At 39.3% G+C, this 16,767-nt stretch overlaps 1 protein-coding gene across 5 annotated transcripts in view; it reads right to left on the bottom strand.

The window, feature by feature from the left end:
- Positions 1-779: 779 nt before the first annotated feature.
- The window catches only part of pkmyt1 (protein kinase, membrane associated tyrosine/threonine 1), a 165,046-nt gene continuing 149,058 nt past the window's right edge, over positions 780-16,767 (bottom strand). For all 5 annotated transcript variants that reach the window (XM_079851074.1, XM_079851076.1, XM_079851078.1 and 2 more), the window contains one exon: positions 780-1,249. In XM_079851074.1, coding sequence (XP_079707200.1) covers positions 964-1,249 — 286 coding nt within the window. In that variant the 3' untranslated portion in view covers positions 780-963. The remainder of the gene's footprint in view (positions 1,250-16,767) is intronic.

The following is a 16,767-nucleotide window of genomic DNA, read 5'->3' as shown; positions in this document are numbered from 1 at the left end:
GGGGGTACCCTCAAGACAGTACTCTACTTTGCTTTGCTAAAGGTGTCCAATGACATTTTACTTGCAGTTGATGCTGGTAAAAATGGTTTTGATGCTACTAGATCTTACAGCTGCCGATCATGACATACTTCTTTGTTATTTAAAGCATTTGATTTGTATTAAGGGTACTGGCTTACAATGGTTCAGTTCATATCTTAAAGACAGATCATTTTAAGTTTTCCTCCTCTTCAGCTCCTATAATAAGTGATGTATCTCAGGGCTCCATTCTGGGCCCTCTTCTCTTTAACTTATAAATGCATCCACTGGGGATTATTATTAGGGGGCAGGGGCAGACTTAGCCAATAAGTTAGGTAAGCAGCCGCTTAGGCCCCTGACAAATACCAAGAAGCCTATATAAATCATATATTACTTATTCGTTTTCTATCATATATTGTATGGCCTGTCTATAACCATTAAGATTTTAATGTTATTATTACATCTGCTTGAATGCAGGGCCGCCCCTGACAAATACCAAGAAGCCTATATAAATCATATATTATTTATTCGTTTTCTATCATATATTGTATGGCCTGTCTATAACCATTAAGATTTTAATGTTATTATTACATCTGTTTGAATGCAGGGCCGCAGGGCCGCAGGGCCGCAGGGCCCCCCTCCCTCCCCATATATATACTGTATATATATATTAAATTGCAGGTTTGTTTATGCATATATTCCAAATTTAAACATGATTTCAGTGGCTTCTATGCATATATTATATCAAGCTGCCCAGTACAAATAAGAATAAACAATTTTATTCAACCTTATGACCAAAGTAGCAATACAAGATACAGCCAAAAATCATCAAACCAGGTTTAAAACTCTTAAATGCCTGTAAATGTTTTTCTTACAACATGACAGATGGAAACTAAATTAGAAATAATACATTCGCTTTATACTACACAAGAGTGTTGCATTCATAACTCAAGGCTTGCTTTCTAGGGTGGCCTCATCAAAGAGGTTGAGCAAGTTCTTTGGCTCAAAGTTGCTTTTATCAGACAAATCAGTGGAGATCCAGCTTCTCTTTCGGCTGCTGGGCGAGTCTGTGAGACTGCGCTGGTAGCTGTGATGAATCAGACTCGAGCTGCTGCTGGAATGGATTCTGGAGGGAGTGTGTGTGCGCTGGCTGCGCGTTGATGTATGGGTGGAGTCGATGTGCGTGTTCGACAGTGGCGTAGATGTACTGCCAACAGATAAGCTCGCCTGGACTCTGTACAAGTGAAAAAAAAAAAACAGAAAATGAAAATGTAGACGATGTAGTCGATTTATACATTTTCTGTGAGTGGGCCTAGTCTGTAAAATTCCCCACCATGACGGTGTTGTACAGTAATGGTAAAGCTGATGTGTCACTAGGGTGTTCTGAGAGCAGGGCTCCTACTTTTTTTATGAACACCATATTCAAGGACTGTTCCAGGATACAAGGTATCATGAAAGCCTCAAAGATCATATATATTGTAAATGATTGCATTGACTGTGGAATTAAATGATAATAAGCACAATTAACATAACCGTAGGAGAGCCCACAGTATGTGAGCACATTGGACTGACAGCACTTTCTCCTTGTTCAAATCATTAAATAATCCCTCAGCCCTGCGTTTTCCAGTACCTGCTCATCACATTGTGGCAATAGAGTCAGGCATGAAAACAGGTCAGTGGTAAAAAAGGTGAGAAGGATGCGGCAGCAAAAAATCCAATCCAATCAACTTATATATATATATATATATATATATATATATATATATATATATATATATATATATACACACACACACACACACAGAGTTAACAGGTGAAATAAGTTAAAAAAAAATCGCTTATTAATAGAACTGAACTATACTCCACAGTGATGAATCCCCAAAAAAGCTGTAAGCTGCATTGGCATAGCAATACCAGTGTTTCTCACAGGATTTTTGGATCACTGTGGTGAGTGGACCTGTCCCTCTAGGGGGGTTGGGGGGCATGCCCCCCTGTAAGAAAATTGTGCTTTTTAATGTTAAATTCATCAATCTGGTGCAAATTAAACAAAGAAAAATTCAAACCTCTTTTAAAGTGTCTGTCTACATTACTACTACATAATAATAGTTATAATATTAATCCAATGATAGTAATAGCCATATATTGTAAAACAAATGCACTGAAAAATAAAGGAAACTTTCATAATTAGTTTTGTACTAATTTCTATACTTGAAAGAGTATATTTCTATACTTCACATTAAAGATGTGATTGGGCTAGCCCAGTGTCAATCAAGAAAAGAACCAAGATCTACGTGTTTCATGGGGTGTCAGAAAAAAAACTAACGCTGACTTTTTTTTGACCAATGAATTACACACATCGCTGTCTGTATCTGACAGGACAGTTAACATTGTAACCTAACTTACCTCAGGCTTGCTTTCCGACGTTCGGTTCTTTGTTCGGCAGTGTGTCCAGTTGTCAGACTCTCGGTGTAAAAGACTTTGAAAACAATTCGGCCCTACTCTGACTCGGACTGGCTGTCAGGTTTCGGCATTAGGAATGATGATTGTTTTTTTAAAGCTGCGAAGATTATGGTAACTACAGGTGCTGCTCATAAAATTAGAATATCATCAAAAAGTTGATTTATTTCAAGAATTCAACTTAACAGGTGAAACTAATATATTATATAGACTCATTACATGCAAAGTGAGATATTTCAAGCCTTTATTTGTTATAATTTTGATGATTATGGCTTACATCTTATGAAACCCACGAAATCAAAATCCCAGAAAATTAGAATATTACATGAAATCACACAGTAATTACACAGTGATACCATGGTCATTGAACCAGGTTTTGGTTCTTTTGGCAGGTGCAAATCCTGCTGGGAAATGAAGGAAGCATGAAGTGCTCTGGAAATGTCCTGGTAGACGGCTGCGTTGACTCTGGATTTAATAAAGCACAGTGGACCAAAGTCCTCTTTTCTGATGAGAGCAAATTTTGCATCTCATTTGGAAACAAAGGTCCCAGAGTCTGGAGGAAGAATGGAGAGGCACACAATCCAAGATGCTTGAAGTCCAGTGTGAAGTTTCCACAGTCTGTGTTGGTTTCGGGAGCCATGTCATCGGCTGGTGTTGGTCCACTGTGCTGTCCACTCAACGCAGCCGTCTACCAGGACATTTCCAGAGCACTTCATGCTTCCTTCAGCAGACAAGCTTTATGGAGATGCTTCCTTCATTTTCCAGCAGGATTTGCACCGGCCCACACTGCCAAAAGAACCAAAACCTGGTTCAATGCCCATGGGATTACTGTGTAATTACTGTGTGATTTCATGTAATATTCTAATTTTCTGGGATTTTGATTTCGTGGGTTTCATAAGCTGTAAGCCATAATCATCAAAATTATAACAAATAAAGGCTTGAAATATCTCACTTTGCATGTAATGAGTCTATATAATATATTAGTTTCACCTGTTAAGTTGAATTCTTGAAATAAATCAACTTTTTGATGATATTCTAATTTTATGACCAGCACCTGTATAGAGATATAGCGGATAAATGCTGGCCACGACCACAACCACGACCCCCAAGCTGAAAAGACTGTATCTTTCTCTCTAAGAACACGCATGTTGACGGAGGTGCAAAAAAAATAAACAAATAAAATAAAAATAAATAAATATAAATATAAATATAAATATATATATATATATATAAATAAATAAATAAATAAATAAATAAATATATATAATATATAAATATATATATTATATAAATATATATATTATATAAATAATATATACGGCACGCAAGGTTTTTTTTATCCAACGTTATCGTGAGATGCGGAGCGGAGCACAAGAGAATAATGGAGTCTGAAAGTAGCCTCTCAATCGTCCAATTTCAAAACAGTTTTCACTGAATGAATTTTGAGTTCGTAAGATTTTGAATGATACCTAATCTATGATGATTACTAAAATATGTGATATGAAAAAAGGCAATTAAAAAAAAAAAAAAAAAGAGCGCCAATCGTCCCGCTAGCAGGACGTGACAGTTAATTAAACCTGTTTTTCTCAAAATTCTGTTCCTGAAAATCATAGTGATCAGCCGACTTCAGATAACCATAACTTTTGTTACCGACAAACGATGAAAGAAATAAGTAAAATTTCACCATATTATGGGTTTTCCCAGATCGCATCACATATGGTCATACTTCCTGGTTCTGGTAAGAACTCTAGCTGCGTTTTGGACCAGCTGTAGTTTGTTTATTAAGCATGCAGGGCAACCACCCATAAAGAGCATTACAATAATCTAACCTTGATGTCATGAACGTATGAACTAATTGTTCCACATATGTCAATGAGAGCATATGACGTAATTTAGATATATTTTTAAGATGGAAAAATGCAGTATTACAGATACTAGACACATGACTTTCAAATGAAAGATTGGTATCAAAGAGCACACCCAGGTACCTAACTGACGAAGAAGACTTGACAGAGCAGCCATCAAGTGTTAAGCTAGGTTTATACTCGACACGTCCGCACGAGCGCGAAGGTGTGCGCGACAAAAATGCGGTGTGGGCGGTCGTGCGCGTTGGGGGCGCAAGACCCCATTTCGCTTGATGTGTCTTATAAACGCCTCGTCCGTTTGGGGAGGTGTGCGCGCAGTCTGTGGAGACTCGCACTGCGGAACCAGGCTAAAGTATAAACAAGGCTCTCTGCCTGCTGTGGGTTTGTTTGCTTCGGTGCTGTAAGCTCCGTCTTAGCCTCGTATTTCTTTGTTTTGAACCATCATTTACTACAATTTGTAGTTGTTTATACTAAATACTATACTTATACTAAATACAGCTTACCCAACATCTCAGATTGACATCGCTAGCTTCCGTTACTACTAGCACAACACGCTAATTCGCTACTGCTAGCCTGTTAACGCGCCACCCGTGCGCTCAGCTATTTTATTTATTTATTTTTCTCTCTCGCGCTCGCGCCTTTGAGTTAATAAAAGCTCAGGTAAGTAATAATCAGTCAACAAACACGGTGAGTAATGTCTTGTCCTGTTATTGTCACCTGCACTTCATGTCACATGTTTAGCATAGCCTTCTCTGTTGGCAATGTAGGATTTATATGTGATAAATGCAAGGAGTCAGTTAGGCTGACAGAGAAGATTTCAGAATTAGAGACACGCATCCAAACCTTAATTGAGGATAGTAAGAGTGCTAGAGCTTTAGATACTATTTTGGATGCGCCTAGCGTGAACTCTTTACATGGTGCGGTTCCAGCTGAAGTAGTGCCTGAGCAGCCGGGCAAATGGGTGACAGTGAGGGATCGCTCTAGTCGCGGATCTAAAAACCACTCTTCCGTTCCGATTACCATAACAAATCGATTTGCCCCGCTCAGTGAAACACCCACTGAGAATTCTGTTGATTGTGCCCTAGTAATTGGTGATTCGATCACACGGAACGTGAAAATAGAGACACCAGCGAACATATTCACATGTTTGCCGGGAGCCAGAGCGCCTGACATCAAAGCAAATTTAAAAGTGCTGGCTAATGCTAATCGTAAATTCTCTAAGATCATTATTCATGTCGGCGCTAATGATGTTCGACTCCGCCAGTCGGAGATCACCAAAATTAATATTAAAGAGGTGTGTGAACTTGCAAGTACGATGTCAGGCACTGTAATCTGCTCTGGCCCCCTTCCTGTTCGCAGGAGTGATGAGATAGTTAGTAGATTGTGTTCACTGAATCGCTGGCTGTCTGAGTGGTGTCCGTGTAATAATATAGAATTCATAGACAATTGGAAAAGTTTTTGGGGCAAACCCGACCTGTTGAAAAGAGATGGTATTCATCCCTCCTGGGATGGTGCTGCTCTTCTCTCTAGTAATATGGCACATAGTCTTAGAGCTCAAACATGACAAATTGGGCACCAGGTCAGGAAGCAGACAGACTGGCTAAACCAACCGTCTGCTAGCGGCCTCGCGTCACCCAGGTCAGATAAATCCCATCACATAGAGCCTCTTTCACCTAGCTATCATCATATAGAGACTGTGTCTGTTCCCCGAATTTGGAAATCGAAAAAATGTTTAAACCTATCTAAGGTTAAAAATTTAATTGATGTTCAACAAATAAAAAACAGCTATAATACAGATGAGCAAATGCTAAAGCTTGGGTTGCTGAATATTCGATCGCTTACTTCAAAAGCACTCATTGTTAATGATATGATTTCAGATAATAACCTAGATGTGCTGTGTTTGACAGAAACCTGGCTAAAACCAAACGATTACATTACTTTAAATGAGTCCACCCCGCAAGATTACTGTTATAAACATGAACCTCGTCTTAAACGCAAAGGAGGAGGAGTTGCTGTAATCTATAGTAATATTTTCAAAACCACTAAGAAATCAAGTTTCGAATATAATTATTTTGAAGTGTTAGTGCTTAATGTAAAAATATATAGTATAAATGATAAATCACGTTTGAGATTTGTGCTGGCTACTGTATACAGGCCACCAGGGCACCATACAGACTTTATCAAAGAATTTGCGGTCTATCAGAGTTAGTATTGGCTGCAGATAAAGTACTAATTGTTGGTGATTTTAATATACACATCGATACTCGTTAAATCATCTAAATCTACAACATGTATGTTAGACCCTATACCAACTAAGCTACTGAAAGAGATGCTTCCAGAGGTCCTAGATCCTCTTCTTAATATCATTAATTCATCTTTGTCTCTAGGATACGTACCAAAAACCTTTAAGCTGGCTATGATTAAACCGCTTGTTAAAAAAACGCAACTTGATCCTACAGAATTAGTCAATTACAGGCCGATCTCGAATCTACCTTTTCTGTCAAAGATATTAGAAAAGGCAGTATCCTCACAACTGTGTTCCTTTCTTGAAAGAAATGATATCTGCGAGGATTTCCAGTCCGGATTTAGACCGTACCATAGTACTGAGACAGCTCTCGTTAGAGTCACAAATTATTTGCTCTTATCATCCGATCGTGGTTGTGTCTCGCTATTAGTGTTACTCGATCTTAGTGCTGCATTTGACACCATTGACCACAACGTTCTTTTAAATAGATTAGAACATTATGTTGGCATTACGGGAAATGCACTAGCATGGTTTAAATCATACTTATCTGACCGCTATCAGTTTGTAGCAGTAAATGATGAGATGTCTCATCGATCACAAGTTCAGTATGGCGTACCACAAGGCTCAGTACTAGGACCGCTGCTGTTCACTCTGTACATGCTACCATTAGGAGATATCATTAGGAAACATGGCATTAGCTTTCACTGTTATGCCGATGATACTCAGCTCTATATTTCTTCAAAACCTAACGAAACTTATCAATTCACAAAATTAACGGAATGCATAGCGGATTTAAAAAATTGGATGACTCGTAATTTCCTACTTCTAAATTCTGAAAAAACAGAGTTTCTAATTATTGGACAAAAAACTTCCTCACGTAATAACCTAGAATACTGTCTAACACTTGATGGCTGCTCTGTTAAGTCTTCGTCGTCGGTTAGGAACCTGGGTGTGCTCTTTGATACCAATCTTTCATTTGAAAGTCACGTGTCTAGTATCTGTAAAACTGCATTTTTCCATCTTAAAAATATATCTAAATTACGCCATATGCTCTCATTGACAAATGCGGAACAATTAGTTCATGCGTTCATGACCTCAAGGCTAGATTATTGTAATGCCCTACTGGGTGGTTGCCCTGCACGCTTAATAAACAAACTACAGCTGGTCCAAAACGCAGCAGCTCGAGTTCTTACCAGAACCAGGAAGTATGACCATATTAGCCCAGTTCTGTCAAAACTGCATTGGCTCCCTATTAAACCTCGCATACATTTTAAAATATTGCTGATCACTTACAAAGCACTAAATGGTTTAGCTCCGCAGTACTTGAGCGAGCTCTTAACGCATTATAGTCCGTCACGTCTATTGCGATCTCAAAATTCCGGCCAGTTGATAATACCTAGAATATCAAAATCGACTGCTGGCGGTAGATCCTTTTCCTATTTAGCACCAAAACTTTGGAACAGTCTTCCTACCATTGTCCGGGAAGCAGACACACTCTGTCAGTTCAAATCTAGATTAAAGACACATCTCTTTGACATAGCATTCACATAATACATTATAGACTTCTATAATTCAATATTAGGCTGCATAGATTAGGTCAGCTGGAACCGGGAACACTTCCCATAAATCCTGATGTACTTGTTACATCATGAGAAGAATGGCATCTACGCTAATTTTAGTGTCTTTGTTTATCCCGAGGTTTTCTCGCAGCCTGCCGGATCCAGGCCGTTTCCAGATCTGACGAAGGACCTTCGCCTGGACCCGATCCAACGCAGTGCTGAAGTGCCAACTAGTCTCTCCCTATGGAGGATCCCTTTACCACTCTACAGATAAAGCGTTGTCGGGAAACTCAATTCGCGTACCTACCCCGAATTGATAAAATAAAATAAAATTCTGTATCAAAAATTATAAGGAAACACCAGTACTTTGTTTAGGCTTGGTTTGTAGGGAATTCCAAACCTGCGCACATATATTCAAACGCACAAAACTATAGAACCAATTCTTAATGTGCATGTGACCACCATCTGCGTTTCTCACAGGTTTGCGTTTAAAGTCTGTGTAGAGAGAATGGTGTCGTCTTAGCGGCCCCAAATTTAACAAATAATGATCGTTGTGACGGAAGCGAATCAATCAAAACTAACTTTAGCTGTAAAATAACTTTATTAAAGAACCGATATAAAGCCAAAACAATCTCTGTTACCTTAAATTATACGTTTATCTCTGTAAAGCTGCTTTGAAACAATCTACATTGTTAAAAGCGCTATATAAATGAAGATGACTTGACTTGAAGGTCTGTAAAAGTGATTTTGCGCCTCTTTGAGATGATGGCACCACGAAGCTGGCACGTAAGTCTGGAGTAATGAGTTTAGGTAAAAGGGAGTAGATCCAGTGGTTGCTCTGTAGACAAGCATCAGCGGTAACCAGTGCATTTTTGGCTCATTAAATACCACTCTAGCTGCAGCATTCTGGATCAGTTGCAGAGGTTTGACAGTGCATGCTGGAAGGCCTGCCAAGAGAGCATTACAATAGTCCAGTCTGGATAGAACAAGCGCTTGGACAAGGGCCTGATCCTCCTAATGTTGTATAAGGCAAATCTGCAGGAATGGGCAGTTCTAGCAATGTGGTCTGTGAAGTTCAATTGATTGTCAATCATAACTTCAAGGTTCCTGGCTGACCTTGATGGAGTTATGGATGACAAACCTAGCTGAATGGAGAAGGTGTGGTGTAGTGTTGGGTTGGCCGGGACCACAAGCAGCTCTATTTTCGCAAGGTTTAGTTGAAGGTGACGGTCCTTCATCCAGCAAGAAATGAGAGCAGCAAGCATCCTCTTGTTGGAATGAGAGGTAGAGTTGCGTGTCGTCAGCATAACAGTGATAGGAAAAAACATGTTTTTGAATGACAGATCCTAGTAATGTCATGTAGATGGAAAAGAGAAATGGTCCAAGCACTGAGCCCTGAGGCACCCCAGTAGCTAAATGTTGTGACTTAGACACCTCACCCCTCCAAGACACCTTAAAGAACCTACCTGAGAGGTAAGACTGGAACCATATTTATACTCAATGACTCTTAAAGGTACAATATGTAAGATTTTTGTAATAAAATATTCAAAAACCACTGATATATTTCATGCAATTGTGTAATTACATTATCCCAAAAGTCCCCAAGGATTTGTAAATCCAGATAAATTCCAGTTTTAAATAATGGCTCGTCCCTTGTCATTGTCGCATATGAATTACATAATATCTGCGCTATCCTCGGTTTCTGCTTGTAGAAACCATAGTATTATATACATAGATACCTCATTAGTGGCCGTTTCAATGGGCCGATATACGTAATACGATATATATATATATATATATATATATATATATATATATATATATATATATATATATATATATATATATATAGTCCACAGAGACTCTGCTCTCACATGTGTTTTAATAGACAGGTAAGCAAATATAGATTATTTATTGTACACATACAGTCATATTGCACTTTGTTTCTACTTGAGTAATGCATTTATCAAGTCTGGTGACTAAGTCTATGGCAGTGAAATTAAATACAGTAGCCTATGTGTTGCACAAAAATATTTAGCCATTACTTGCAAATACTGTGGGTTTGTTCAAATGTTCTTTTAGTACGATTGTTTTAAATGTGTAAAACTGTGCAGTATTAACCCACCAAATCATTTGACAAATAGTCACATATCAGTAACAGGCTAATATAGTATAATATTTCACATTCCTTGCAGTTAATTCATTACGATGACATAAATTAGTGTGATCATACGTTCAGGTAATACAAAAACTAATTCATTAGCTGATAAATAATTTATATGATTCATGAATTCCACACATCTCTGCATGGTGAAAATGACCTCTCCCATCATTCCACTCTCCTTCATAGCGTCATCAAGCTTTGTCTTTGTTATTGTTTTGAAAATGTTACCTCTGGCGGCAAAAAAAAAAAAAAATCGGAGTCTATAATAAAAATAATAAATAATAAAAAATTACAGATTGTACCTTTAATCAGTGGTGTATACTTTTGTTCAGGCCAACTTATCTATTAGTAATTTTTTTCCTTTCATATTTTAGACCTTTTCTTTTTAAATTATAATGCTCTGACCTATATTTTTGCACACTCAATGTATTTGTGTTTTTACAATACATTTCATGTAAACTTGCAAAGAAGAGTGGCTTATATTATTATGATCCTTTTAGCTATGAAATGTATTCAGTTATGTGCTGAATCATTTTTATATTGTTAGAAAGATACAGAAATTTGAAAGCATACAACTTTGTTTTCAAACTTTGTATATATTTCTTTTAACTGAAAAATAAAACAGAAAAAGTAAAGTGTTGTTTTCCTTTATTAAAATTGTATACACTTACAATGCATGTTGTGCAACTGGGTGATTACCTGTTAAATAAAAGGTATAGTCTTCAGACAGTGCACATGCTAAGCTGCCAAAGTAATTTTGCTAGACATGTTTTTGTCTTTCAGCTTTTATAGGTGATTGTACATTATTCAAGTTTGTTTTATTTGCTAGATTTTTGATATATGAACTGTTGCTATCAAGCAAGTTGTATATAATGCTTTTCCTAACCAATATAAAATGTATACACCGGTAGATCATCCCTTGTGACAAGTATAACCAGTAAGTGATGGAGGCTGTTTTAAATATCCCTCTTCATAGCAAGTCTCCCTCTCTACAAACACAATGCTCCATCTTCCCAGAATACTAATCACCTGCACTAATCACATAGCAATCAACATCCTGCACGAATACTCAACTGGACATTCAACCAGCATCAGGTATTGTTCAGGTATCCTTGGACTACACAGACCTTCAAATACTTACCTGTGGTATCCTGTTGGAAACTGATGAACGTCATCAATTTTCTCACATTGAGAAATCCTCTATTTTCCTCCTTGTGTTGCTCCTTCGTTTATTTTTCCTGTCTGTTCTCCAGATGCTGGTCACCCTGTCAACAAGAACAACATTAAAGTGCCCCTATTATGCTATTTTAAAGTTTTCTAATGTTGTTTTGGAGTCTCCTACAAAAGGTTTACATGCATCAAAGGTCAAAAAAAACGATTATTTTACTTGTACTCATTTATTTACGGAGTATTTTTGTAATATATTGCGGTGAACACGTGGAAACTGTATCAATAACAATGCATGTATGCAATGTATACATTAGCTGAGCTCTAGCGTTAATGACTGATGTAACATAAACGTTGGTAAAACAAATCTTGCTCCATGCTTAATCTTTCCTCAAAGTAGTGAGAACGACAGACAATCTGCATTAATAGACACAGTTATAGGTAATAGTGGCCCACAAACTGATTAGCAGAAGTATTTAAGTAAGACAGTGATAACATGAGTTAGCTAGTTAGCAGGAGACCTACACAATATAAAACTCAAAACTAAGTATTTTGAACACCATCTTTCAAGAGCAAGCGGTTTGCGAATCCTGCATTGAACTCCGAGATTTGAGAAGCAGTCGTCAGTGAAATAAAGGGAACACAGCAAAAGTTTAGGATTATACTGCTGTGATATCATGGTAAAGATGAATTTTAACCACTGATTCTTCACATGCTCGTCCTTGGGCAGTGAAAAAAAAAACTGGCTTTACCTTCACATTGTAGAGCACGTGATGATGATGATGATGATGATGCTACATGATGCTATCCAGTATCCACAGGAATCAGCTACAGGTTTGAGGTTCAAGTTTTCCCTGGTGTCTGCGCACGCAATAAGTGGGCGGGCAATATGCTAATGTTTCGTCTTGATGTCACAACAAAACGGCTTATGACTTGTTTGAAAAACAATTCATTTCATTGACTCCGAGTCGACTCTTACTTTTGAAAGACAATGTGCACGGTGCACTTTCAAATTTAAAACTTTGCAGGATGTTTTCATTCACTTAGAGCTATGTTACACACTATATGGAAGGTCATTTTCAAAAATCCATAATAGAGGCCCTTAAATATCAAAGTAAAGTCTCAATCTCTGTTTGAACTGTAACTTACCTGTGTTTAGTTGTCTGCAATAAACTTCCGCATCTGGGTTCATATATTTCCGTTTCAGTGTGATCCGTCAAGTCAAGCCACTTACTTATATAGCGCTTTTTACAATACAGATTGTTTCAAAGCAGCTTTACAGTGCTAACAGGAAATTACGCCTTCACTATCATCCATGGACCCTTTCACTGAGTTGCTGGAACATCTTTGTTGAGCTCTTGCTCTGAGGTTCATTCGGTTAACCCACCACTAGCACCCACTATTAAACACCTCTGAAACATGGGAAAGAGATGACAGAGGAGGTGCTCAGTGCAGTTCAGCCAGTCCTGTGATCAACCCAGTGCACTATTCTGACTCAGCAAAGGAGAGCAGTGGATTTCTGCTTCACTGCTTGCTCAAGCAAGAGATGTAGCTGCAACTCCTCCCCACGGGTCATGGCTAATACTCAATTCACCCAAACTCTCCTGGTCCACCGGTGAGGTCCTGGCATGGGGAGACGGCCACACCACAGACTACCGCTACAGTCAACCAGCACCTCGCTGTCCCAGTCTGTTCCCTTCTGTATCACAAGATCACCATCAAATACATGTACCCTCTTCTTCTGCTGTCTGTGAGATCTTGGACTTGCGCATTGGAGGGGTCATCTTGATTACCTTGAAGACTGAGAGAGGTATGGCCCAGAGGATAGGTCCTGGGTCACTCGAGATGATAACCTGGATCCCCCATTATGATGGTAGTACCAAGAGTGTTTGTATGCTAGGTGTGCGTTTGCCTAGGGTGTTATTGCTGGTGCGTTGCCATTTTTTGCTGGTACGTTGCCATTTTTTGCTGGTACAAGTCAAAAAAGCCACCCCTATGACTTCATGAAAGTCACACTTCTTAGCCAACCCAACACTTTATCACAACTTTTCCATTCAGCTAGGTTCGTCAACCATAGCTCCATACAGGACAGCCAGGAACATTGGGGTTGTGATTGATGATCAGTTAAACTTCACAGACCACACTGCTAGAAGGACTCGGTCCTGCAGATTTGCCTCATACAATATTAGGAGGTCCAGTCCTTCCTTTCAGAGCATGCTACACAACTCCTTGTCCAAGCTCTTGTTCCACCAGACTGAAATATTGTAATGCTCTTTTGGCATGCCTTTCAGCATGCACTGTAAAACCTCTGCAAATGATCCAGAATGCTGCAGCAAAAGTGGTCTTTAACGAACCGAAGAGAGTGCACGTCGCACCTCTCCTCATAAAATTGCACTGGTTGCCAATTGCTGCTTGCATCAAATTCAAGGCACTGATGTTTGCCTACAGAACAGCCACTGGTTCTGCACCCCTATACTTAAACACACTACTTCAGACCTATGTGCCCTCCATAAGCTTGAATTCTGCAAGTGAACGGCGCCTTTGTGCCATCCCAAAGAGGCACAAAATCACAGACCTTTATCTTGACTGTTCCCAAGCTGGTGGAATGCATAAAGCAAAAGCCGAATCCCGGACATTTTGGACGATCTCGACGGCCGGACATGTCCGGGAAAAAGAGGATGGTGGTAACCCCTACTACTCAGCTTTCTCTTACTACTCAGCTTTCTCCACAGAACAAGAGTCTGCTAGCTTAGCTTCCAAAGAAAGACGGCTGACACTGTGTACATTCTATGAGTGAGATCCCACCTCCTATGGGCAGGTTGAAAACATGTGGGACAGCCCCTCCTACTGGCTGTAGTCTTTAGCCTCTGGCCAAAAAATCCTCCGATGACGCAAAATGACGATTCCAGACAAATAATACAGAAATCTCTCGTCTCAGGGGGATATGAGGGTGGAAAGCACGGTAATTCTAAAATACTACAGGTTTTCTACTAATACAAAGCTTAATGCTAAATCCTGAAGTATCCCTTTAATACTAATACTGTTTTAAAAATAACCTTGCTCCAGTTGTTGTGCTAGACTAACTGGTGCTAGACTCACAGCAATTGCATATTGTTGCCCTGTTGTTGACTTAATTGAAGGAATCTTTTAATGCCAATACCTCCATGAACTGATCCAAACTATTAGTTTTCCTCCTGTGTAAAATCAGTTCTGTTCTCCTGCTCTGATTCTAAGTCCCTGAAGGCTTCAGAAACTTCAACAGATGACTGCAGGTCAATAATTAACACTGAGATATTGAAGAAAAACTATCTATAATGTTGCTTAGTAGCAATCTGTATGTTTGTAGCTTAAAGGGACACCAGGCAAGTCTGAGTGTTTTTTCTCTACGAAGCCCCCCCTAGTGTCTGGTAGTAAATGCTTTCAAACACGCTGTCGTAAAAACGAACTGTTGTCCCTCCCCCCTCGCCACGAGCAACCCAGCTGATCAGCTGTCAACCCAGCTGAGCAGAGGAACCGGCTATTTCAAAATCAGTTATGTCTACCGAGGCAAGTAAAGCAATATTTTCTTTCCAACTGATGGCGATTTTTTTTTATTAATGTGTTGTTATGCATACTAGTATTTTTACCGGGAACGAACGATATGAACGAGGCGAACTACTGCTTTCGTGTTTGTTTGTTTTTGGGAGAGTGGGCATGAGGATAAAAAAATATATACAATGAGGAAAATAAGTATTTGAACACCCTGCTATTTTGCAAGTTCTCCCACTTGGAAATCATGGAGGGGTCTGAAATTGTCATCGTAGGTGCATGTCCACTGTGAGAGACATAATCTAAAAAAAAAAATCCACAAATCACAATATATGATTTTTTAACTATTTATTTGTATGATACAGCTGCAAATAAGTATTTGAACACCTGTCTATCAGCTAGAATTCTGACCCTCAAAGACCTGTTAGTCTGCCTTTAAAATGTCCACCTCCACTCCATTTATTATCCTAAATTAGATGCACCTGTTTGAGGTCGTTAGCTGCATAAAGACATCTGTCCACCCCATACAATCAGTAAGAATCCAACTACTAACATGGCCAAGACCAAAGAGCTGTCCAAAGACACTAGAGACAAAATTGTACACCTCCACAAGGCTGGAAAGGGCTACGGGGAAATTGCCAAGCAGCTTGGTGAAAAAAGGTCCACTGTTGGAGCAATCATTAGAAAATGGAAGAAGCTAAACATGACTGTCAATCTCCCTCGGACTGGGGCTCCATGCAAGATCTCACCTCGTGGGGTCTCAATGATCCTAAGAAAGGTGAGAAATCAGCCCAGAACTACACGGGAGGAGCTGGTCAATGACCTGAAAAGAGCTGGGACCACCGTTTCCAAGGTTACTGTTGGTAATACACTAAGACGTCATGGTTTGAAATCATGCATGGCACGGAAGGTTCCCCTGCTTAAACCAGCACATGTCAAGGCCCGTCTTAAGTTTGCCAATGACCATTTGGATGATCCAGAGGAGTCATGGGAGAAAGTCATGTGGTCAGATGAGACCAAAATAGAACTTTTTGGTCATAATTCCACTAAACGTGTTTGGAGGAAGAAGAATGATGAGTACCATCCCAAGAACACCATCCCTACTGTGAAGCATGGGGGTGGTAGCATCATGCTTTGGGGGTGTTTTTCTGCACATGGGAAAGGGTGACTGCACTGTATTAAGGAGAGGATGACCGGGGCCATGTACAGGTGCTGGTCATAAAATTAGAATATCATCAAAAAGTTGATTTATTTCAAGAATTCAACTTCACAGGTGAAACTAATATATTATATAGACTCATTACATGCAAAGTGAGATATTTCAAGCCTTTATTTGTTATAATTTTGATGATTATGGCTTACAGTTTATGAAACCCACGAAATCAAAATCCCAGAAAATTAGAATATTACATGAAATCACACAGTAATTACACAGTGATACCATGGTCATTGAACCAGGTTTTGATTATTTTGGCAGTGTGGGCAGGTGCAAATCCTGCTGGAAAATGAAGTCAGCATCTCCATAAAGCTTGTCTGCTGAAGGAAGCATGAAGTGCTCTGAACATGTCCTGGTAGACGGCTGCGTTGAGTGGACAGCACAGTGGACCAACACCAGCCGATGACATGGCTCCCCAAACCAACACAGACTGTGGAAACTTCACACTGGACTTCAAGCATCTTGGATTGTGTGCCTCTACATTCTTCCTTCAGACTCTGGGACCTTGGTTTCCAAATGAGATGCAAAATTTGCTCTCATCAGAAAAGAGG

Source organism: Squalius cephalus (genome assembly GCF_949319135.1).
Source record: "Squalius cephalus genome assembly, chromosome: 19".
Classification (NCBI taxonomy): domain Eukaryota; kingdom Metazoa; phylum Chordata; class Actinopteri; order Cypriniformes; family Leuciscidae; genus Squalius; species Squalius cephalus.
This window is presented reverse-complemented; position numbering and strand designations above follow the sequence as displayed.